This window comes from Cygnus atratus, chromosome 2 (genome assembly GCF_013377495.2).
Source record: "Cygnus atratus isolate AKBS03 ecotype Queensland, Australia chromosome 2, CAtr_DNAZoo_HiC_assembly, whole genome shotgun sequence".
Lineage (NCBI taxonomy): Eukaryota > Metazoa > Chordata > Aves > Anseriformes > Anatidae > Cygnus > Cygnus atratus.
The window spans coordinates 142,408,211-142,433,259 of record NC_066363.1 but is presented as its reverse complement, the minus strand read 5'-3'; the positions used below and the strand labels follow the sequence as shown (position 1 = coordinate 142,433,259).

General features: G+C 41.0%; 1 protein-coding gene across 2 annotated transcripts in view; it reads left to right on the top strand.

Annotated features, from left to right (window-relative positions):
• Positions 1–25,049, top strand: part of SYBU (syntabulin) — a 41,482-nt gene that overhangs the window by 4,213 nt on the left and 12,220 nt on the right. Inside the window, exon 3 of one of the 2 annotated variants that reach the window (XM_035546227.2) lies at positions 9,123–9,320. The exons of the other annotated variant lie outside the window; for it this stretch is intronic. Coding sequence (XP_035402120.1) covers positions 9,123–9,320 — 198 coding nt within the window. The remainder of the gene's footprint in view (positions 1–9,122; positions 9,321–25,049) is intronic. 2 annotated transcript variants of the gene reach the window in all.

The following is a 25,049-nucleotide window of genomic DNA, read 5'->3' as shown; positions in this document are numbered from 1 at the left end:
GCTTTCAGTTCTAAAAGAAAGTTAGTTTGGGCTTTTCTTTTTTTCTAGTTTCTGCCTCCAAATAGCTTAGATTTTGAATTTCTTATTCAGAAGAGTTCTTAGAAGCGACCTTTTTAACGATGCTCAGCCTTAACCTTCAGCCTGTTCCCAGAAGCCAGCTGGCTGAGTTTCTGCAGATAATGCAGCAGTACTTCGTTAACTCAGATGCAGCTTTGCAAGAAGCACTTGCATCTTTAATAATCAGTTCAGAAAAGACTTTATGAGCCAGAGGAGCTGTTGTCTTCCAGTAGCAAACTCTTCCTCGTTTCTTAGGCTTACCTGCAGATCATCTCAGTAACTAGACTATGTAGTGCTGCAGGCCATTGAAAAAATAGGGTTACTGTGTATGAGTGATTATGATTCACTCCACCAGAGCTTTCCAAAATAGGAACTTGGAGTTTAAGATTCTTTTATTTTTTTTTTCCCTTCAAATTTCAGGATCTGGGTTCAATGTTTATTTCATATACATAGATATATATTAATCTGGTATAAAGATCTTTTTTTAAAAAAAACTTCTTGCTCAGTTTTGTAGCGTAATAGGCGTGTTCAGGTGACATGCTGGCATTGTAAGCTCTGCGGTATAAGCGCTGCAGCAGCAGGAGGTTCTGTCTTGGTGTACCCTGCTCCGAGGCTCCTGTGCATGGCCCACTTGAACTTGGAGATTATTTGCCAGTGGGCCCAACTGTTGAGGGATGCTAAGACTGAGTTCACAGTGCATATGTCAAAAAAAAGCGTGTGGGCTCCTGACAGGCTCATTAAAATCAGTGTGGATGCACTACCCATGTTGCTAGCCACATGGCAGGGGAGCAGGGCGTTTGTACAGGTGCATTGAACCTGTGTTGCTGGACAAAGACCTGTGTACCCCCTGTGACTCTACTAAATCATTCCTGTGCTAGAGCGTTGGAGTAGGGTGTACCATAAGCCATCTAGCCCTTGAGGCTGCAATACTAAAGTGTACCTAAATATAGATTTCTGAATAGAAAGATAGAGGAAAGTAAATTTGCAGTATTTTAACAAGTCAATAGATTAAGGCATATATAGCATTAGGATAAATTACTAAAATAATTACCCTACTATTGATATATATATATATACATGTATGTGTGTATATATAAATAATTACCCCTGTTATTTATGTATATCTGGATGAATATATATATATTTATGTATTACTATGGAAACAGAAAGCTGTCCCATTCTTTTTGTTTCTTGTTACATGAAGAAATATTCTGTTTAAATAATTCCTTATCGGCTTGTTTATTTTTATTCTTTTTTTTTTTTTCTTGGTGTTCCTGAATTGAAGAGAACACTTAGAAGTGCTCAAATGTCTGATACTGAAAGCTGGCTCCTCTTTTCTGCAGTCCTTTGTGCTACACTTTTGCACAGTGCTTTTGCCATTTTTTTAGACTTCTGAAGTAGAGCTGTTCTCCAGGGATTTTGATTGCAGCACTCTGTAAGGCGGTGTAGCAATCACTGTGATAATAATTTTCCAAAAACATCAAAACAAAATCCCCTTTTAAAAACGCACACATGGCCTCTGCATAAGGGCAGTGCTGGTGACATGCCTCCTTTTCTCACTGCTGTTTCCCTGGAGATTTTCCTGCTGGGCCAACGTACGTGCAATAATTTATTATTGCTTCGTATTGTGAGCCACCATTTCTGTTTCTGTGCAGCAGAAATGGGTTCCAAACATGGAAGTGAGAAAAATGTCTAGGTACTAAAAGCAAAGCCTGCCTGTTCCTCCATTTTTGGCCTTTCCTTTCATCCCTTTCAACTTCCCTGTTTATTCCCTCTTACTGAGGAACTATCCCTTTGTGTCTGTGCCACACAACAACATCTGGAAGCCAAAATATTTGACCTTTTGAATGTTTGTTGCCACCTTTCTATGTATCTGTCAGCACTGTGAACCATTAAATCCGGACCGAGAGCCTCCTGAAGTCAGCAGAAGCGTCCCCATTGTCCCCGGGACGTTTTGGATTGTGTCCTGAGAACACTTTGTGCTGCACCCTTTGTGGTACCATTTGTCACAGTGTGCTGTGTACTGTGATGACTATATTGACTTACTTCTAAGCTATGTAGTATGTTTTCTTCACCACCAGTACATAAACTAATATTTTTCCTTTAACATAGTTTTCACACAATTTTGTACTGAGTTGAGTGGTGCCGTGCATACTGAAGAACATCACAACTTGAAGCAGAAATGAAACTTTTATCAAATCACAAGTCTTTGATTTCTTCTGTATTAAAGGAAAGTTTTAGTACTTTAAAACAAATTCTACTTGTTGCATTCTAACTGTGCATTTATAGGGTTAATATACGTCCCCTAAATCTTGCAGCAGTGTTCTGAGGTGTGTGTATCACCAACTACAGTCAGAGGGTCCTGGAGTGATGCTAAATGCCAGTCTGAGTTTGGTATCAGTTAAAAAAAATAAAAAAAAATATGTAAAATATACATACAACAACAATAGATAGAATATATGTGGCTTCCAGGCGCCACCAGAAGGTAAACAGTGCAATTGTGTGAGGTGATGTTGTGCGAGGGTCACATTCATACGCTGCCAGCCATGGAGGAGACAGAGCGATATGAGAAAGAAGGAGTTTAACGTTTTATACCATTTGAGGAACAGTTACAAATTTTTTTGTGGTCTGTTTAATACCTTTCTTTCCAAAATCGATCCCTTCAAAACTGGATAGAACGTTTGTTGTTTCTTCCTTTGCTGCATAGTGGAAATAAACACACACACAAACCCGTCTGTACATGTTGCACATGATGTTCATGTGAAATGGGCAACGTTACTTACATTTGGTGCAGTCAAGGTTCCCAGCAGTGGTTCCCTTTCCAACTATTGGCCTCACAAAAGGTTATTTAGGTCTAGGAAAGTGCTTTAAAAAACTACCTAACTGCCAAGACTCTTCTTTCTCTCTTTTTCAGATTCTTTGCTTTCCTCCTCTTCAGTTAAAATTTTTCTTCAAAATTTCCAGTCCTTTATCGTGTTAAACACCTTGTCCAAATGTTTTCTGTGATGTGATACCAAAACTCCCGGCGCTGTGCTATTGCTGACCACAGTGTTCTCCTAGTAACAGTGCTCTTTTTATTGATATTTTTACTAGTAGGCATTGATGCTTGTGTTCTCTAATACCAATGCCATCATTTGTGCTATAAATGTAATGACAAAGTCCTCTTTTCAGGTGGTTTCCCAGAACTCACATCAGTCCTGCTTATTAGTGAAATGTTCAAATACAATGAAGATTAGCAAAGGCATCGTTTGCTGCCAAAGTCAATTAAAATTTGCTGCTTGAGTATAACAGTTATTGTCAGTCAGATGTCAAGAGCTGATGTCTGTAGGGACACATTTATGGAAAATGCTACATGGTAAAAGATGCCCAAGCTTTAGGAGTTCTAGATCTATCCCTTTTCACCTTGGTCTCCCATCTTCTGCAGAATGTGAGCCTGTCAGCATTTGTGCCACGCGGTGAGCGAGCAGAGGAACTTCTTGCTGAATGCAGCGGGCAGTTTGTGTGCCTCTGGGTGTGGTGGATGCAAGCACAAAATGACTGGTAAAGAGCAGACGTCATGGTTGTCTGCATGATGATGATAGGAACATAAACAACAACGAAGAGGAGTTGGAGGTGTTTGGTCTTGATTTTACCTACCTCACTGCTGGGTTAGGTTTCGGAACTAGAACATTGAAAACAGCTTGAAAGATGGACTGGGAAAAAAAATGGTTCCCAGCTGTGGAATATATACAAAATGTCAAGGAGAAGTATGATCCTGAGCATGTAGTTTGTCCAGGATCATTTAGTCCAACCTCTTCTCTGAGGCAGGGCTGTTGCCAGCATTACATCACACCAGCCATGGCTTTGTGTATCAGAGCCTTGAAAACTTTCAAGGACAGGAGTTGGCACAACCTCGCCAGCTTGCCTGAGGGGGTGGTGGACCTGCTAGCCTGCCTTCACACACAGGCAAAGTGCAGCACAGTTCATTCAAGTTCTGTCTGCAGAGACAGAGAGATTAAATGTGGAATTAATTTGCTTAGCAGGATTTCGTATAAGTAGGCCTTGTCAGATAAACCTCTTCTCTTTTTTGGACAGGGCTATAGCTTTGGTTGCTCTTCTACTCTGCTTTAGCATGCTTGATTTCTGGTAAGACGTGTGCCTTAGAAGCACATGATATTCAAATTAATTTTATTAAATACAATCCCAATAGATCTTAAAAATAAAAATGTAAAATGAATTTAGGATTAATCACAAAGACCATAACTAGTATTTTTAGGGTTCTACTTCTGGGGAAGTCATTCAACACTTTTGTCAACAGTCTGTGGTTTTGTAAAAATCTGTCCTAGTCTGCAGGTGACAAATTGTTGGTAGCAGATGACTAAACCTCAGTGATATATTCTTCGGTGTCTACCAGCAACTTTCATCAGTGCATAAAATACTCCTGTGTTACAAGACCAGCCATGAAAAGAAGACCAAAACAACCCTTAAGGGTTTAAAAAATGTGGGGCAAACCATCAGAATGGGAGATTATCCTGAATAATTCTGAAATAGCTTTGGTGGCTCATTGTCACTGACCGGCTCACGGTGCACCGTGTTTGCAGAGCCACGGCTCCACGGACCTGCAGAGCCCTGGGCGGGCAGAAGGGGAACTGTCAGGTGAAAGTCAGGGTACAGGTTGTGCCTCAGTGCACTGCTAAAAGTGCTTTAGAGTCCTGTGTTTAATTCTGAAACGCACACTCCTTGGTGGAAATGCAGGATGGGTAGAGTTTGGACATCGATCGAGGGAACCTTAAAAGAAGATGAACACACGACAGGAGCAAAGAGGTCAGGTAGGGGGCAGACAGCGTGGACTCGTAAAAGCACACAACTAGATCTGACAGCTAGGAATGAAGGTGGAAATAAGTGAGTGGTTCCACAGAAAGAGTGGAATAATTAGCGGGATGGATTAAATAAGGAGGTTGTGTATTGTCACCACATAAACGCGGTATTGCTTGAAGACTTTAGGAAAAGGTAGTATTTTTCTAAATGCTCTGAAGCACATTGCAGTGGAAATTGTATATCCTCTGTGCCCAGAAGATCAGAGAAAAATATCATGCGTGGTGTTAAAGTCTGTGAGAACAATTTTTTTGTCAGTTGTTAGAGTATTATTGCCTTTAACACTCTTGTTTATACTCTGCCTTTAATATTTGAAAGTTAGTCAGTGCATGCAAATGTCAGAGTATGCTGAGTAACTTCCCCCGTTGTTGTTTGAGGAGACGCTATCCCATGTTTGGCTTCGAAACTTGGCGAGTGCATCTGATCTGGGAGAGGGGTTAGACACAGCGCTTCAGTGATGAAATCCAGCTGATGTTCAAAGGGAAAAGCTACTTCCAGAACGCTCTTGGGAGGCCGCTGTGAAAAAAAGACACCATGAGTATAGCTAGGAAAGCAGTGCAAGTCATGCGTTATGTATGTGTTTTCCCTCTGTTTGTCAAGTAAATAACACAAGCAGGATTATTGGTATTGACTTTCATAACATATTTCACCAGATTTCTCTCTGCTGTCCCCCCGGTACTCGTGCCCAAGAAGGTAAATCAAGTGTACGTATGGTCCTGAGAGCTGGACCTGAAATCCTCTATGGGGCAATACAAATTATCAGACTGGATCCTTTGCTGATGTTGCTGAAAACTGCGTTCCCGCCATGCCTTCAGTAGAGGGTAAACTCCACCGTGGGCTCGTCCGCTCCTGTTTCCCCATACCCAGCTTTGGAAACAGGTTCCTTATCTCGGCCTGTTGCTGGCCAGGTTGGGGTTTTCACCTCCTCCCCTCTGAGCTGTCAGCAGGGTTTTGGAGGAGCCTAGAGGTATGGGGGAAGTCTTGGTCCCCTGGGACCACCACTGCAGCCTTTTGTGGAAGAAGAGGTGCGTGCTGTGGCAGTGGGCAGGGCGGGCTGTGTGGGACGGAGGGTGGCTGAATATAAAGAAATAGCTCCTTAAGGCTTTACGAGCAGGAAGAAACAAAGGTAAGTGCAGGCAGTTTGCCCTGCACTGAGCAGGTGGGTGGCACCCCAAGGACTTTTCCTTGTAGCAGAACGGCGAGGTGCAGGCTGGTAGGGAGGTGTATCCCTCCCTGTGCAGCACAGCCTCTGCAACCTGGCCTTTGGTGGTGAGCTCCCATGTTTCACAGGCAACTGTTCCTTCCTGTGACGGTAAATGTTTTGATTCTTTAAAAGGCACTGCAAAAAGCAGACACGGAAAAATGTTTGTCAGCAGCATGGAAGAAAAATTGGAAATATTATAATTTTGTTCATATTTCTGGCTAATTCTGTATTTGTATTTCTGTAGGAGTAGAGGGCACACATTACATTAAAAATGCCAAATTATCAGAGAAAACAGAGTACAATAAAATCATTCATTTCCTTCAGTTGGAGTGGGAACACTCACCTGGTTATCAGTGTGGCTAAAGGTCGCCAGCGGTACGAGTAGAGAAGACCTATTGTTCTTCATGCCATTTGTTCCTTTAATAAATGCCCTGATGCAACAAAAACTGTAGTCCTTAAGCATAAAACAAGGAGATGCATATATGGCATTATCTGATCAATGCAACCAGTGTGATATCAGCGGCGGTGGTAGGGAGGCTTGTAATTAAAATATTTATTTTTGTATGCTTTCTTTAGCTACCCTATTGTCTTAACTCAGAGATGGTTTTAAATATTTGTCTTCTAATGCAGCAATTCTTAATGCTGCAGCTTAGGTTTTTCATCGTTTTGAGGTTTTGTCAGTTCTGAGGTTCTTCAGGTGGGATCTTTATGTCTCTGGGTGTTAGATGTACACGAAGTCTCCCATATAAAACACATCCATCAGGTCTGCAGATTCTGTTGAGTAATTGCAGTGATTTTATTGGTGGCTGTAACTAGTTTCTTTCTCAGTCTTCTTCTTCAGTCTTTTGCTTTTTGAACACAGTGTTATGAAAATAATACTACAAAGAGAAGCATCTAAGTGCAAAGGCTCTAAGAAAAAATAAACTCCGCGAACATGCACTTCGTCGTAAATATGTTTGATTATAAATATTTGTGTGCTGCTAAAGAGAAGACACTTTGGGTGTAGCTAAAGGAACTGCTTAAATACAATTCAGAAGCTCACTGCCACGCTGATTCACTCCCCTGCAGATAACAGTCATACAGGCTGTAGAAGAGACTCTGAACCCTTGAGAAAAGGAAATGGGCACAGACCTGGGAGGAAACTGCTTTCTGTCTTCTCTGTGTTGAGTTACATCGTGATGTTGATATGAATGGAAAGGATGAAAAGTAAACAAAAGCCGTGCGTTGGACAGCGCTGCTTCAGTCAGTGTGAACGTGAGCTGAAATGGATGGGCAGGAAACCTTACGAGCAGTCTTCTCTTTGCCATTATTTCTCTAGGACCTAATTCTGAACCGCAGAAGTCAGTAGCAAGATGCCAAAAGGAGCTGCTTGCAGGCTTAACTGAGCTGAAGGAATGAAATACAATTAAGCAGGATGAGGTGTTCGCACCGTTACTCACCTTTGCGCCTGGGGAGCTCATTCTCAGAATAGGCTTGGCTCCTCCTGTGGCTGGCATCTTTTGTGGCAGCTTGTATGGGTGTGGGCAGCAATACCTCTGAGTGCCGGCTGCTCCTCTGTGCTGCTGCGTGTTACAGGTGCGGGACAGTCAGCACTTCTGGGTAACCCGCGTAGTGCTGGGGGCACAACGTGGAGAGAAGCGGGGCAGAACATTTCAGTGGGTGAAGGCAGAGAGGTCAGACACCATGGAAACTCCTTCACACGGAAGGATGCAGACGTTTTACTGTACTGAGGGAGCAATAGTTAATCGTAGGAAAAGCTTCTCTTTGCTGGGGAGGGGTCTGGGGGGGCATTAGAATTTTTTTTTTAACCTCATAAACGTACAGACACAGGCTGACTAAGATAGTCTGCCCATGCAAAGCTCGTTGCAAGATCAGGCTTGACCTAAATTAGGAACAGGATGGAAGTGGTAGGTGCAATATGGTCATGCAAATTACAGGTACTTCTTTGAGTTTCATGTTAGACAAAGGTAATGCACTGGGAACTGAGTGCAATTGCATTAGTAAGATGGCAGCTTTCATTTTGTCCTGGGAAAGAACAAACAATTACATTGCTCAAGGAGGGTGAATATTCATGGCTTCCCAGTGTCAGGGTAGTGTGTTTGTTTTTGTTGTCTTTCTCTAAAACCACCGTGACTTTTACAAGAGATGTGATTATTCAAGAGGGATTTAGGTGAAGGACGGGGGTGGGGGTTGATGTGTGGATTTCATCTCGACTCTGACATTTTACTTTGCATTTCATTGTTAAGAGCTGCAGTGTTTGTATTTCTGGAGATCAGAAAAGCTGCTCTGTTCCAAACAGCGATTGCTGGTGTTCCCAGCATGGGTGTTCCCTCAGAAGAATTCTGCTTTAAACAAAAGCAGTCTGTGTGTAATGCACCCTTTTCAGAAAGAGGTAGCAACACACATCCACTCGTTAAGAATGAAGGAGCGCTGTGATCACGCTCACTTTAAAAGAAATAATAATAAAAAAAACTTCATTAATTCCAGTTAAATGAAAATCTTGACTTTGTACATATAGACAGATAGTTCTAGATAGTTCATGTAGACCTATAGTTCTATCAGTAGATCTTCCTCTTGTTCAGATAGGAACATACCTTGAAGGAACATGTATGGCCCATGCTTGCTTGTCATGCAGTGTGCACACAGTGATACAAGCCATTCTCATGTCTTACGGACATTTCTTAATGTTCATGTCACAGTATTCCCTATCCTCGATGAGTCAAAAGAATTTATCTTAGGTATTGGTTTTTATTGTGTAGCCCCTGATTTTTATCAGGCTTGGTGAAACAAACACTCACCATTTCAGACCACCATAAGGTATCCAAAATTTTTAAACAAATGGGAGAAACCAATAGCTTCTCAGCAGGTTTCAGAGGCAAGGTTAGATGTAGCAAGTAAGACTGTAAATAGTTGTAGCCTATTTTTTTTATAGATATATTTTTTTTCATTTTGCCAGCTTCCTGTACTTACTAGTTAGAAATTTTGATGTTTCTCCTTTTCTCTTTAGATGACACTGGCTGTCCTAGTAGCCAGTCAGTATCTCCCGTTAAGACTCCTTCTGATGCTGGACACAGTCCAATCAGTTTTTGCACTGGTAGTGATGGAGACTTCTCCAGGAAGAAATTCAATTCAGGGACAATGAGTGAAGGAAACACACAGCTGACTCGATGTAAGAAGGAGACAAAGACAAGCCTTGTAAAGCCTGGTAAGTATAGCATAGTTCCTTTCACTTCTTTAATTACACTCTCTAATTGAATAGTACATCTACAGGTGTCCAGATGCTTTGTATTGTGCTGCCTGTGATACAACTATTGCTGATAGTAAATAAAAAAGATAATTGGGTTCTTTCTTATGGAACCACCTGCAAGATTTGAAAACACTATGGGTATTAGCTTCTTCATGGAAATAAAATTAATTGATGTCTTCACTTTCTTTTATGAGGGTGGATGATGATGTCAAATAACAACTGAAATGGATTTTATCCTATTCCATGGTAATTGCACTCATATTCCACTGGCCAAAGATAAATTACTCTCTCTGTTGAAACAAAGAATTTTAGTCTTCTAATGTTGGTAGATTGATGGCTAAACCCTGCCTGAAGTTCATGCCATCAGGCTGTGATAACTCTCGGGATACAACATGTCAAATCGAGGCAGGATAATGGGCAGTACATATGTGGGAGTTATGCAGATGTAGCTCCGTAGTGCATTGTCGGAGTCAAGAGTATGTCTCCCATTGCCTCAAGCTAATGGGCTACCTTAGACCACCAATTAAATCGGCACCTGCTTGTCACACATCCAAGACTAAATATCCTGGTGTGTCACAGACGGCTGTAACTTTAATGAGTAGATATAAAATATTTTTGTGATTCATGTACAAGCAGCTCTTGATTACAAATGGCCAGGATATTTGCACTGTTATTTAATTAATCATGGAGACAGAGAGGGTGTTTTGACCCTGTGAAGAACCAGCTGCAGAACTGACATGGTTTATGAGCTCAGGTACCTCATGGCTGTATTGTTTCCAGAGTCATTTTACCTCTGAAAGCAGTTTAGACACTTTCAAGAGGAGTCATTCAAATTTTCTAGCACCATATTTCTGCAATTAGAAACAGTAGAGAATCGGTTGCAAAAACTCTTCGCTGGCTTGATCATTGAAAGGGGTGATTAAATCTGATTTATCAATATTCTTGCGAAGTTCTTCAAATCATTTCATAGCACCCATATTACTTGTGTGTTCTTAGTCTTTCATGACGGTAGATTATATTTTTTCAATGTTTCTTTTCCACTAAAATAAAGGAATTTGCAGGTAGAATGTGGTGAATATTATATATGTCAGTCAAACCTGCAGCCATGGCTGTCACATCCATTTTATATGTGAATACAGATGTAGCTTGAGAAAATGTGGATAAAGAATTTTGTAAGTTTATTGTACTGAGGAGTTCTATACACATGGAAAAGAGTTATGCGCTTGTTTCAATAAATTACTTCATTGTTTTCAATTCTTACACTTAAACTGTAGTAGTGAGTTAATAGCCTTTGTATTAATAGTCAGAAGTTGTCTTTGTTTTCCTTGATGGTACTATTTCAAATCTCTGATCTGACTTAGTTTAGATATTTTTAAAAATACTTCTTTTAGACTATTTTTGTTTCAAGTATTAGGCTTATCATATATTTATCTAGGTTGGAAGAGACCTTCAAGATCATGAAGTCCAACCATCAAACTGACCTAGCGAGTCCCATCACTAAAGCATGTCTCTTAAACACCTCCAGCAATGGAGACTCCACCACTTCTCTGGGTAGCCCGTTCCAGTGCTTGACCACTTTCAACAGGAAGAAATTCTTCCTAATGTCCAATCTAAACCTTCTCTGGCACAATGTGGGACCATTTCCTTGCATCCTATCACTTGTTAGGTAAGAAAAGAGACTGACACCATCCTAGCTGCAGCCTCCTTTGAGGTAGTTACAGAGAGCAAGTAGGTCTGCCCTCAACCTCCTCTTCAGACTGAACATCCCCAGTTCCCTCATGCACTCCTAAGAAGTCTTGTTTTCTAGTCTCTTCACCACCTTTGGTTGTTCTTTTCTGCACATGTAGTCATGCTTGCCTATGTCTCCTCTCTTACCTCCATCATCACTAAGCTGTTGTTGTATTTTTTTTTTTAACTTCCTGAACACGCTTAGCTAATTTTTTGAAAAAGAGTAGAAGAATCAGTAAGGTTGTACAAATGCCTAAAAGGCTGAAAGGGTGAAACAAAAGCAATCCATGTAGAATTTTAGTATGCCTATTGTTAAAAAAAAAAATAGTAAAGAGGAGTCAAAAGCAACTTGCTTTGTTTACTGCTTGTGGATCTGCCTTTAATGCTCCTTTGGGCACAGACAGATATACTGACACCCTCATCCATTCATTTGAAGCTCTTAACTTGTCATCTTTGTAGCTTCCTCTTAATTTGGCTGTTCTTGTAGGTGGACTATTCAGTAGGCATCAGTACCTTTGCATTGATTGATCTCTAACTTTGGAAACTGATCTCTGGAGTTCAGGCCTGTCATTCCTGAGATCCATCAAACCCCTCTGAGCAGGAAGCTGGTCCCACCACTATCTCTTGGTTTCAAGTGGATCCAGTCCATTCCTGGTGACCTTTCCGTGCATGAATTTCTGGCAACTCAAGAAGACAGAGCCCATGTACAAAGAGAAGGCATTGTCTTGTAGCAAAACACACAGGGAGTAACAGAAGCAGTACAAGGAAAGTAAGCTGTGGAAGGAGAATAACAGCAATATACCCATGTCACACACAACCTGGTTCTATATACAGCTAGATCGCTCAAAGTACAGTGCAAAAAGTCATGCATAATATCTTTCTCTCTATCCTGAGTCCTTACTGATTTATGAAGATAATCTCTATGTAGTATTTATCTGAAATGCCTTGTGATAATGGGTACATAGCAGGAGCCAGATGTAAGATAGAAAAATCCGGTCTACTAATATCTTATGGACCATGTCCTCTGCTACATTTCCATAAGCAAGTACATCAATCAGTGTGCACCTTCAAAATGCCTTGCCATTTTGCCTAAAATTTATCTGTTTCTAGGACTGTCTTCTTGGAACATGCTGAATCTCAGAAGTAACACTCACACAAATATTTAGATAATTCAGGAAATGTCAGAGTGGGATAGCACTGAGAATGAACTCTTGGGACTTTTTTTTTTGCTGTTCCCAAGCTCCAGTGCTTTTCTTTTACACTAGCAGTATCACTTCATCTCTCTCTTCTACACTTCAGAATATGAAATACAACATAGCATTCTTTTCTCTAACAGCCTCAGACATTGTTATATGGATCTAAGTCATACTTAGCTCTTGAAGTATTAACAAACTAGGTTTGGATATCATTCATAATTTATGTTGTTCACATAGTGAACCGTATTTAATCCTGGAATGCATTATCGCTGCGTCTTGCTAAACTTCTGAGATTTATAATCATAAAAATGTTGTTCATTGGGGATAGTTGGTAATGTTTTTAATGTGCATTAAAACTGAATCATAGCAGTGTTATAGGTGAATTTGGCTTAAAATCTGTGACTGCTTTCCGAGGAAAGGATAGAGAGGACAGGTAAATTAAGGAACACATAAGTGGACACACAACATCCACTCCAGGAGGAAGTTACGAGCCTTTTAATTTCAAGATTTTAGAAGTTTTTCCCTGTTTCGGATGTGATTCATTTTTGCTATAGTAAATACTAAGAAAATGCATTGCAGAAAACGAGCCAGCAAAACAACACGATAAGATGAATTAACACTACTCCTAGTTTTGTATCATGATGCTGCGCTGAAACCTACAGCTTCTGTAATAGAATAAACAGCAGCATAAACATTTCTACATGTTCACATTCTTGTTCTACTTACCCTGTGAAGATCCATCCTCAATTCCTGTACCTCATGTCCAGATCTTGTTAAGAATAGTGGGAACTATTTTGTTTTCTTTGACAGTCTTTCTCATCTCATCTCTTGACTTCCATATGAATACTTAGTACAAGGATTCAAAATCTGGACCTGCAAGCTGGAAAGTCATGATAAACTTCCAAGGACATGTGGATAAAGAAAGGAATCATGAGCAAGAGTTGTGTCGATAGCTTTTTCAAGCCTTCTATGTTTAAAGTAACACAAAGCTGTACTAACCTGCATTTCAGTGTCCATGACCATCATAGTTCGAGAATGGCATCAGATCAGCTGACTGTGTTCAGTGTTTCTGGTGAAAGTTCTGATCTTCACTTGCTTCTGGTGCCATGGGCAGCCCTGATCCAGTCTACTGAATGAGCTAAGGTGGTTGTTGGAGCTGCCTCTGAGATCCCATAGAAGTGCTGAAGGTTCACATGAAATTATTAGGATTTAAGATAAAACATTAAGACTTCCCCACACCTGTGCCTTTTGTACCGTTAGGAGCCTGCACAGATTTATGCACAGCTGCACGAAAGGGGTCCTGGGTGAGCAGCAGTCAGGGTCAGCTTCCGAATCTCGTAAAGGCTGGCTGTTCATCATTCACAGCTCGGTTCAGTAATAACCACTCCAAGTAGCAGCAGACTATACAAAAAGCTTTTCTCTTTCACTGCTGATAAAATATTTGGCCGTTTATTACTGGCTTTGGCTAAAACAGCAGTATTTTGGATTGTGCTGCAGTTGAACTGCAATGGATTGTATTTGAAGAAAGGTCATCATTTAGAATTCAGGCATTAAAACTTCATTCTGCCCAAATTAATGGGAAAATCTCAGAGGCTTCTACCACTTGGAGCACCTACCTTTGTTGGACAATAGGCAAAGAGCACACATTAAAAAAAGTAGAACTTCATCTGAGCACCAGGAAACACTGTTTTTACTGTGACACCGGTCAGACAGTTTGCCCAGAGATGTTGTGGAGTGTCCATCCATGGAGATATTCAAAACTCAGCTGGACACAGGCCTGGGCAGCCTGTTCCAGCTAAACTCGTGTGAGCAGGGGGTTGGACCTCAAGAGTTGGATCTCAAGAGGTCTCTTCCAACCCCAGTGATTCTGTGTTGTGCAGACTTTTTTTTTTTCCTTTAAATAGTGCATCACCCAGATCTTTAGCTAAGTCATTGCAAGGCACAGTTTGTGCTTTTCCTACCCTTTCACATCTGTGTACTACCATTCTGCTTATAATGAGTTTGCAGAAATGAAAGAATACATAAAAGCAGTTTTAACAATCAAAATTCAATTACAATGTCATTTAACTTTGAGCAATAGTAAGTAATGTACTCAGCATATGTTGTCATTATGATCTTTCCTGCTTCTTCACAGTAAATTTGTCAAGTCACAAGTAAATGAGACTTGAGACAGGATGTCCTGGTCTCAACAGATTAATCTCAGCAGGTTTTAGGACTATTAGGATTTTCAGAAGGGACAGATGGAGCAGGCTATATTGGCCTTAAATTCGTTGTGAGTACTGAGTAGGTTTGCAGATGCTTTTTTAATCAGCATTAGAGCTGATCATAGTTGACAAAAAGGAGACAAGGGATATGACCAATGGCATTCGGGAACATTACAGTTAGAGTTAAATAACCCAAACAGATGAGACAGGAAATGCAAGTCTTGCTGTTAAAGCGTCATGCTCTTCCTGCTGATCTTTTTGTGTTGTATGGTGTGTGAACATTAGATTCCCAGGATACTAAATGTCCAGGAACTTATTCTTGGGGTCATTCTGTGCAAGAAGGGCAATAATGTAAAATTAACAGGTAAGTTTATCCATATTGCTGCTTTACTTCTGTGCGTATTTTTATGCTAAAAGCAGAGTCACTTTGGTAGTTTTAAAAGCAAAACATAAATGGTCTGGTTAAGCTTAATGTTACTGAAATCTGGCTGTGTGGTTTTACAAATCTTTTGTCAGCTCTCTCCCTCACTTCAGTAATAAGGTGGGAATAATAATGTCTGACTCCAACATGTTATATGTGCTTTACCTTGAAAACAGATTAGTTGGTGTATGAGTTCGGCCAGAATTTTTTCTTAGAGGCAGTTCTGGAAATCTGCTTCATTCTGAAGCACTTTGCATTTCTGATTGCGGAAAGATATAATGATAGGACTTCTCTGTGTTTTATCTTAGGAAGACTGATGAAATACTAGAAATAAATGTTTTAATGATGCATTTATCCAACAACATTTTATTTTGTATATGTGTGGGTTTTGCTCATTCTCTGTATCAAATTTGTGCAAGCAGTGGGAAAAAGAATGGTTGTGCCCATTGTTCAGGAGCAAAGGTACAGAATACAAAAACAAAGTTAGAGAATGGGCTAACTGGAATAGATCCTATGTCATGCAGAGAGATTCATTGTTCGTTGTAACTGAGTTGTACTTTCACCTCTCATATAGAAATACTTTTTAAAATGCTGCTGATCAACTGTGCATTCTAACGCAAAGCCACCCTGTTTGGTTGTTTCAAAAATAAAATAACAAAAAACCTGTATGTGGAGGTAGGAATTTGCCTTAACTGATTCCTCAAAATAAGTTGCTGTACCTCATTGTAAAAGCAGGATCACGCAAAGGTGGGAGCAATGAGGAGACTGGTGGCCTCACTATAATGTATATCTATTTATGTTGTGATTCATTTACCAGTATTTCATAACCACATTTCAGTACTTCACTTTTTCTAAAGGGGGGAATAAGTAAGAACAAGAGGATGAAAGAAGAACGTTTAATTCAAAGAACATTTAGTTCAGTCACAAATGCTGGATTTAATCAGAGTACACCGTGCTACCATCCTGCAGTCAGTCATAACTTTATTTGTGCAGTGAAGATGAGCAGAACCATTCTTCCATGCCTGGGAATATTCAAATAGTTCAATATATGGCTGGTGTCAAGCGCATAAAAATACTGAATCAGGAAATGATCTACACCTGATTCAGTGTAATTTAAATAACTGGTTGTAGAACAAAAAAAATGTTCTGAAGCCAGGCTGAGTGAAGTAAGTTGATACCAAATGATGGAGCATCTTTCATACACTTGTTTTTTTTCTTTCTCCATGAAGTATTTGATTTAATAATAAACAGTCTTTTGATGTGGCCATGCTTATTTACACGTGTAAAACATAAATTCTCTGAAGTGTGCAGAGGAGCTTCCAAGTGAGAAGAGGAAGAGCAAAAGCTCAGGTTCCTTGAGTCACGTAAACCTGATGAGGATGGCTTTCACATGAGCATTAGATTTTTAAGCAGCTCAATATTTGGCAAAGAACAGATACACAGTGGTCGATTACTTGCTTTTCTGGGAGGCTTTTCATCTGCTTTTAAAAACATGGCTTTGGCAATAAAATGGAGCAGGCACCTGAGCACATGTTGCCTTTCTCAGATGTAAGTACATGCTTTGATTACTTCACTTCTGTGCCGTACCTGAGAGCAGACAGCGTAACCTCACATTCAGACCTACCAGTGTGAAACATTTATTTGCTGTAGAATTTTAATCTCGGCCTTCTCCCTTTTTTTATATGTCAACTTCATAATTTGATTTGGGACAATAAAGTTTCTGAGACATTTGCTGACCCAGAATCTGACAGAAACAGTTGTGGCAGCTTCTGGCCCAATTCCTTTCCCTCATTTACTTTTGCTTTTCTTTGGTTTCTTAGCATCTTGCTTGGGCCTACACGAAGTAGCTACTGCTGATTTCTTTAAACAAAGTGTTTCCAGCTAATAATTCTGTATGCACAGAGCCCTTCTGCATATTTTACTGATGGGATCCACTTTAATTTCACGTCTGTTGCTATGGAGCTGTGTAGATTTGCTTACTTGACCTGCTAGCACAGGGAGTTATTAAAGACTCCGTCTCCATGGATACAGCAGTACCCGAGTATACTTCGCAGGGAGATTAAAATACACATCTCTGCCTTCAAAAGCCTGCGCTAGCCTCACGTCCAGCGTCCCGGAGCTCAGCCTGGGGAGGCTCTGTGCCTCACAGCCATGGGCTGTGGGCAGCAGCTGCTCCTGGGGTCGCACCGCCATGTCACCGTCACATCACACACCCCCTGGCCCATGTCACCATCGCATCACCCCCCCCGCCCGTGTGTTTCAGAATCGTCGCCATGGCGATTTCTGAACGGTCCCTCAGTTGGAGTGGTTGATCCAGTGGAGCCGGCAGATCCTGTTGGAGCTACTCTTTCTTGCTTAAATCCCTGAATATTTGTTTGTGAGTCAGGAGAGGTGAGGAGTCAATGTGCGTGCCTCCTTTGGTTACTCTTAGACACCCTGGGCTGTAGATGGGGACGGAGACTTCCACTGGTCCGGTTGTGTGTAGGAAGTGGAGCAGCTTTCACAGCTCAAACTGTCATTTGCTCTCCTTCCTGTGGTTATAAAAGTGGTTTTGGAGGTGAGGGAGATGTTAATTCATGGTCTTGAGCCAAACTGGATGGAGTGGTGATGGGCTGCCATTTATCTGTAGTTGTGGCTGTAATCATCCCTGCCTACCTGAGTTGACAAAAGTCCTATTTGGTGTTAAAGGAGATACCATTAATAAAATGAATGAATTTAGTGTGCGGGCTTTCTGACCAGAAAGAAGTACTTACTTTAGGATAAGATAAACAGTGCTTTAAACTCACCAATTATACTGACTAACTCTGCACTGACTGAAAATGGGACCTAAGCTGTCTCAGACGTAGGTGTCTAGAGACATTTAGGTTTCCCCTATTCCAGATGAGGTCTCTTACAACTCTGCTGTTAGCCTTTATTGAAGCCAAGTGAAGTCTCTTTCCTCTTTCTTTTTTTGTTTAACAGAAAGCAAAGTCAGTCTTAGTCATATAGTTGCAGAAGAAGGTTCATGACTGAAGATGGTGCTTGGAAGCTAATGGCTACTCAACATAGGTCAGTAGGTCTAATTAGATGCCTTTTGCTCTTCTGTTCATCCCTGATAAGCTTAGGCTGTTTGTCCTGTTTCTGAGGACCACTGCCTCAGGAGCCTAGCATTATACAGGGAGATCCTATATGTTATTTTGCACTGCAAATTTCACTAGCAAGCAGGAATGAAGCATTTTTAGAGCACAGGCTAAATAAATTGCACTGAAGTGAAAAAATGCTCTATAACTTCTGATAGCTAATATTAGAATATAATTAGAGTACACATTTTTGAGCAGAAGACTCTTAACAAGTTAGATAATTATTAGCATATCAGTTATTTTTAGTTTGCAACTATAATTTAAACAAACTTACTTGAATTAATGTGGAAAACATGTTCAAATAGCCAAGTAGTTCTTTCAAATGAGAATAAGGAAAGTAGTAGCTACAGAGAGTGTTTTGACTTTAAAGTGTTTCGTATTTTTGAACCCAAATCTACAAGTTCCAATTAAAGTGTCCTAGAAAAACAGTCTTTTAATTCTGTATTGTAAGTTTTATGATCCCCATCTTCTGAAAACATAATTTAGAAATTGCTTAGTAGAGATGAAGGCAATTAGTGGTTGTGTTGTGGACTCTCAAGATGTGTATCTCTCACTGTTCAGAAGACTCTCAGGTTGTGCCAAGGGCCCAGATGCTGCGGTGAAAGTGGAGGATCCAAAAGAGAAGTTGACAAGACGCAGAGGACGATATGGCAAGTAAAGGGCAAAGGCCCAAATCCAACATACCAAAGATAATTACCTGCCCAGCTCTGGGCTGGCAGCACAGACCAACAATTAAGGGTCCTGGGCACAATTTTTCTGCAGTTAGGTAGTTAAGTCCTTTCTCAGGAGAAAAGGGAGGAGATCCCTGTTAAGTAGTCAAGTGAAGGGAAAAGCTTAGATCTGTGCGTGCATCTTTGGAAGGATGGACTTCAGCACATACGAGAAGAGAGCCTTTGCAGCAGACTGCAAGGTAGGGTGAGGGGATTCAGAGTCTTCTCCCAGGGAAGCTGTTCTACTTCAGATAATTTAGTAACTGTTTTATTGGGTATTTGCAGCAGAGTTCCCCGCAGGCACACCGTAACTCCTTTCTCTCTGGCCCATTTATCCCAGTATCGCTCATGATTTAGGAAAAGTGGGACATCCACCTTCAAAGGGAGATTCTCTCTCTAGGATGCTCTGGAGGCTGGTGCCTAAAGTTGCTCTCTGCCCGTAAAAACTCTGGGCTGGTGGTCATGCAGAGACCTGTGCCAGCCAGGTCATCTTTTAGCTCCAAATGCCTTTTGATAGAGATACAGGTCTCAGGGGAAAGGAGGGACACATGCTTCTTATGTTCCTCACATAAGAAAGGCACTGGGGTTTAGAGGTCAGAGTTGAGGCAGGTGTGGAAGATGACAGTAGCTGTAACCTTTATTCAGGCAGGTTTTCCATCCCCTCTGGTAATCCAGAATGGAGTATGAGCCAAAAAAAGAGAAACTGATGCTATACACACTATACGTTCCTAAGTATTTATTTTAAACTATGCGTGAGGTCAAGCTAGAACATGATTTGCAATTTGTGAATGTACTGTAGCAAATTTTCTGCTCCTTCTGGCTGTTTTCTGTGGCTTCCAGCCTGCTTCACCTCCACAGAATAAAATACTGTGCATATGAAAGAGGCCATTATGAATCTTCCCTTTGGAGATTTTTTTTGTGCTCTGCTTTTAAATTACAATCTGTATTATTTATGTCAACGTTTTAAAATAGCTTTCTGATTCCCCAGTTATAGTAAAAGTATTCTGAGTCTACTCCAGCTAAATTTTACTATGCACAACTCCCACTAACCATCAGTTTTTGTTTCAAGTCATTATTCGTAAAATATCACGCATCACAGCCAGAATCCTGTGTTGCTGTGACATTGTCTTCTTTACGGTTTTCCAGCTGTATTCCTCCTCCCCATGATAAACAGTGTTGCCAGTATTTCTCTTTTATCTTTGAATACACAAATTGCATTTCCTTAATCTCCCTTCATAAACAGTGCCCTGTAATCCTATTATCATTATTGTTGACCTTTTTTGGAATTCCTCCAGGTTATTAATGCCTTTTTAATGAGGATCCTGGGATTTAAACAGTTTTATGAGCAATGTTTACTTAAAAATGATAGATTATTTCCTTTTTTATTCTCCTTTATTTCCACTATTTCTTTTTTGTATGTCATCTTACTGTGTTCAAAGTGGAACGATGCAAATAGCTGATCTGGAGTGTTGCTGCCAAATCAAAACATTAAACAAAATCTTTGTTTCATACTGAACAAAGATGATATTCAATCTAAAATATGTAGAATATTTGGGGAGATACTTTAATGTTTTTACCCCTTTTAAAAGAAGAAAGAAATCTGATCATTTTCAAAATTTAAACATCATTTCAAACAGAAAATTGAAATTTCTGATTTGCCTTTTTTTGGCCGTGTTTGACCTCGAATCATAAATAGTTTCAGTGTTCTCTGAATTTTGTGTTTTGGTAAGTAAATTAGTCCCATAAAAGTTTTGTTTATGTCTATATATTCCTTGTGTTTGTATATCTGTATTTATCCATAGGCATGGAAAGCTAAGGGAATGTCTTTAATTTAGTCCTGCAAATCTCACTTATTTGATTTCACTGTGGTGTAAAGACATCAGCTAAGTTGGTGATTACTGGGCTCAGAAGTGGAAGCTCAGCCATAAACAACTAAGCAAGTCTTTGCAGATAGCTGTGGCATTTTGAACACTTGGCCTGTTTAAGCACTGGTATTTTACTTCCTTTTATGTTCATAGATATCTAAATCCTGGTGAAGTTATGTTTTAGATGCCTACACTGTGTTGTGGTTCTCATTTGAAGTTACTATGGTGAGCTGAGGAAGAGCCTAGGAGAAATGCATTTCCAGTCCCCTATTCCAACAAATAAACCATAAGTACATAAATAAATAATAGAAAAGCAGCTGGAAGAGCAACTAGATAGCAGTTGCCCAACTTTGCCCAAAACTTCAGATTGTAGAACTTAATTTTCTCAGGTCTGTTCCTCCGTGCAATGTGTCTGTGATATCCCACAGAAAGTTCAACAACTGTGATGGAAATCATAGAATCATTAAGGTTGGAAAAGACCTTCAAGATCATCTGGTCCAACCATCACCCTACTGCCAATGTCACCCACTAAACCATGTCCCTAAGCACCCCAGTGTCCCTAAGCCAGGCACAGGGAACCATGTGAGACATGAGCCAGGTTTTGAGCTGTTGAGCACTTTTAAAGCTGACCCACTTCTCGGTGTCCCCAGAAAGGGCTTCACACATCTGAGAAGTTTTGGTGACTGCAACAGAGAGATTGACTGGCAGGAGGTATTCCCAGGGTGAGTGGCAGGGAGCACTGTTTCTGAAATTCCCCCTTTGGAGCTGGAGACCTGATGTTTCATCAGTCTCGTCTCCAGTTGCTGCAAGGTGGATATCACTTTCCCAAGAAGCTTGGGGTGTTACCACCTTCAATGTGACATAACTGGATGTGGTGCTTAGGGACATGGTTTAGTGGGAAATACTGGTGGTTGGTGGACGGTTGGACCAGATGATCCTGGAGGACTTTTCCAGCCTTAATGATTCCATGATTCTATCACCAAAAAGTGAACCTACTTTATAATAGGGTATCTATATCACTTCTGAAATTCTTCAGGTAATACCATGTTGTTATCTTTCTGAACCCAGGAGCTCATCAGGCTGTGTCTGTTTGCTAGAACTGGCAGAACACTGTGGCCATAAACCCTCGAGGATTAATAAGCTGAAAAGCACAGGCTTCATGTCTGTAATTAGTGCTTCTCAATAATAAGTGCTATTGGGGGGGGGGGGGGCTTGAACAGCAAGTGACAGCAGTCTAACTTGTAATGTATTGCCCTCAGAACTAGTGTAGCTTTATTACTATAAAAGCAATAGTTTAGGCAACTAGTTGATATACAGGGTAGGGTTTTAGTGTTCTTGTCAGTCAATGACACTTGAACTCAATTAGTTTTTGTAATGATTTCAATGTGTGTGTTATGGTAATGTTTTATTAGATTATGATGAATTTTGCTTTTCATCCTTGGGACCTCAGGGTTGTTTAGTTGGTTACCTCCCAGATACGTTTCTTGTTCCCGTGTTTTTCTCTTCCCAGTTGAAAACATGTCAAACTGATTTAAATTGTTTTGTTTACATTGTAATGAAAACCATATGTTTTATATTAAGGGAGGCTGTGCAAAAACTTTCAGCTGAATCAAGTTTAGCATGTCAGCCCATACATTTGCATATATACTGTGGACACGTGCCTGTACAATTAATTGCTGTACACGAGGCAGCCTCTCTCTCCCTGGTGTATTGGAACCAGATTTGGCAGACGTGAAGAAGGGGCCTCTGAAAGCCCTTTGTTAAACTTCTGCCACCAACGTGACAGGAGGGCTGGGATGTTTTCCCAGTCTGTGATGGAGTTCGCTCCCTTTCTGTGTACTGCTAAGTCATCCTGCCAAAGATGACATTTTCCAGCTCCTAAAAATACATCTGACCAGCCTATTTCCCTTGAAACAGAACAAATAGCACTGCTAGGTACAGAGCAAAAAAATCTCCTGAGGTGACAGCACACACTTACTTGTAAAAGATACTTGTATATTGGTGCATTTGCACATACATTGTATAAAACTATCAAATGCAAGTTGAATACCAGGTTATATCACTATCAGTATATTTTTCAGACATCCAGTCTCAATGTTTCTAGTGAAGTTGGTGTAGCAAAGTGGCATTCTTCCACCTCTGATCCCAAGAGCCTGTTTGTCTGTCTGAACAGGAAGGTAGGCTCCCCATACTCTTCCCTTCTGCCCCGTGAACATGTTCCCCTGCCAAGGGGCTTTTCAGGCTGAGAAGAGAAAGTTTGTGGGAGCCACTTCTAAGTTATTGTCAGACCAGCTCAAACTGCTTATAACAGTACAAAAAATAATTAGGTCAGGCAGATTTCTGTGTGAAGGATCTCCTTAAGTTATATATAGCAGAAAAAAATAATTTACATGAAATGCCTTTTATCTGTTCCAACATCCACTTGTAGCTGCTCTACAAGAGCATGAATTAAAAACAGTTAAGAAAAACAAGCTTAGATCATAGTGATATGCAGAATATACATGATGGCTCTCTGCCAGCATCAGTAATTAGTTTGTAGTGACTGTGATTTTAGAGAGGAGCTTGATTGATTGTGGTTTCACAGCATACACAAGTCACATTCTGTATTCATTTTGAGATGTGCAGTCTTTAGAATTTGCATTAATACAGTTCAGATTACTACCCAAACTATAGTACTTGGATGAGATCAGAAAACTGCTTAATGAGATAAATTTTGATTATATTGTTTGATAACAAATCTTTTTCCAAAGTAAGAGGAGTAAGCAAGCAAGATGAGCAAAAATCAAGAGGAATAAATAGTTCAGATCACACAGCCAGCAGTCTGAATGGAAGGGATCATTTATAAAAGCAAGTTTAGATTCAAACACTGGGAGGTAGGATCTGCATTGCAGATCTTCCCAGAAGTCTGCTAGTTAATACTGAGCTGGAAGTCTCCTCACCCAGCAGTTCTGAACAGTTTGTGGAGGCTCACACTGACAGTTTGGCTCCACATCCCTTCTGGCTGCCCCTTTGCCAGCTGCCCAGGTTATACTGGCTGTGGCTGGAGCATGCCATCAGCTGAGCTGGGGTTAACAGTGCTGTGTGGGCAGCACTGCAGGCTGGCGGGGGAGTGCTGAGAAAGGTTTGGGTGGCTGTCCGCCCAAGAGTGGCGAGTGATAACTTCATTGGGCAATGCAGAGGGATAGGGGAGGGTATGCCTGTTCTCCATTTAGGGTTGATGATGCCAGGCATTGCTGTGCCCAGCTTCTTCTTGTCTGGTTCTGGGAGCGCAACTCATAAGTCTGAGCTTGATGACTGAACTGCATATAAAATGAGGAGTTTGTTAGGTAGTAAAATCCAAGATTCACAGCAGAGAGCATGCCAGGCAGGAAAACACCTCCACCTGTCCATAGGCAATGCCAGAGAGAAGTGCCTAGCTCCCTGACTGAGCCATCTTCTTGTAGTCCTCAGTGTGCCTCAGATTCACTCCAAACCTCCTTGCTCCAGCTAGACTGTCCCGTGTCAGTTCAGACAACCAGCACGCTTCATTTCTTTGAAATACGGCCACCACTAGTGTTAGCACCACATTTAGTGCAGCAGTTACACAAAAACAGCTTCCTTGAGCTGGAGCTCAGGCAAAAGATTTGAGTGCAGCACTCTCCTTAGACTAATGGAGTTCAAATCCACACCTCTCATAAGAGATCCTGATCCACTGATCTCACCTTCCTCCATTTACTGTGGAGTTCATGCTGAAAAAGAGTATGAGCCATGGGCAGAGGGAGAGCATGCAGGAGCAGCTTGTGTCACCCAAACGTTAGAGCAGTCCACATGGAGGAGAGCTCCACGTTGTGCTCCTTGCGCACAGGAATATATCTGCTTTTACCTCGTTATGTGTGGTGTAAAATAGAATAGCAAGTCCCAGATAGAACTCTCACATGTAGTAAGTCAAATAAGAAATAAGTTAAAGATCAGGGACTGCAAACAAAAGCCACTGTCAGTTATGGACCTGGCACTGAAAATTGAGCACGTAGTCCACTGGGAGACGTTGCCCTTGAAACAGGTCATTTTAAGGGTGCCACCTGAAGGAAAGCCTGAAACACTGAAGCGAGACCTCATCACTTCTTTCCAGCTTCTTTTTCTTACTTCTGTCAGCGCATGGGGATAGTGGGCTCTTCTCCCCTAGGATGCTCGTGGTGCATGAGGACAACCTTGCGGGAACAACCCCATGTTAAGCAGAAAGGATGCAGCGTTGGTATTGCCTGGGCACACACTGCTTGTGCTGTTAGAGATCAGAGCTAGAGAGATGAATTGAAGGTTTCAAGATAAAGGAAAGCAAATCTCTTAAAACCACAGATCCTTTCAAAAGCATGCATTACAAGGCTGTCTGCTTTTCCAGCTGCTCCTAATGGCTCTGCTGGAGTTTCTGCACAGTCAGGCCCTATCTCTTCCCCTGGGGTCTCTAAAT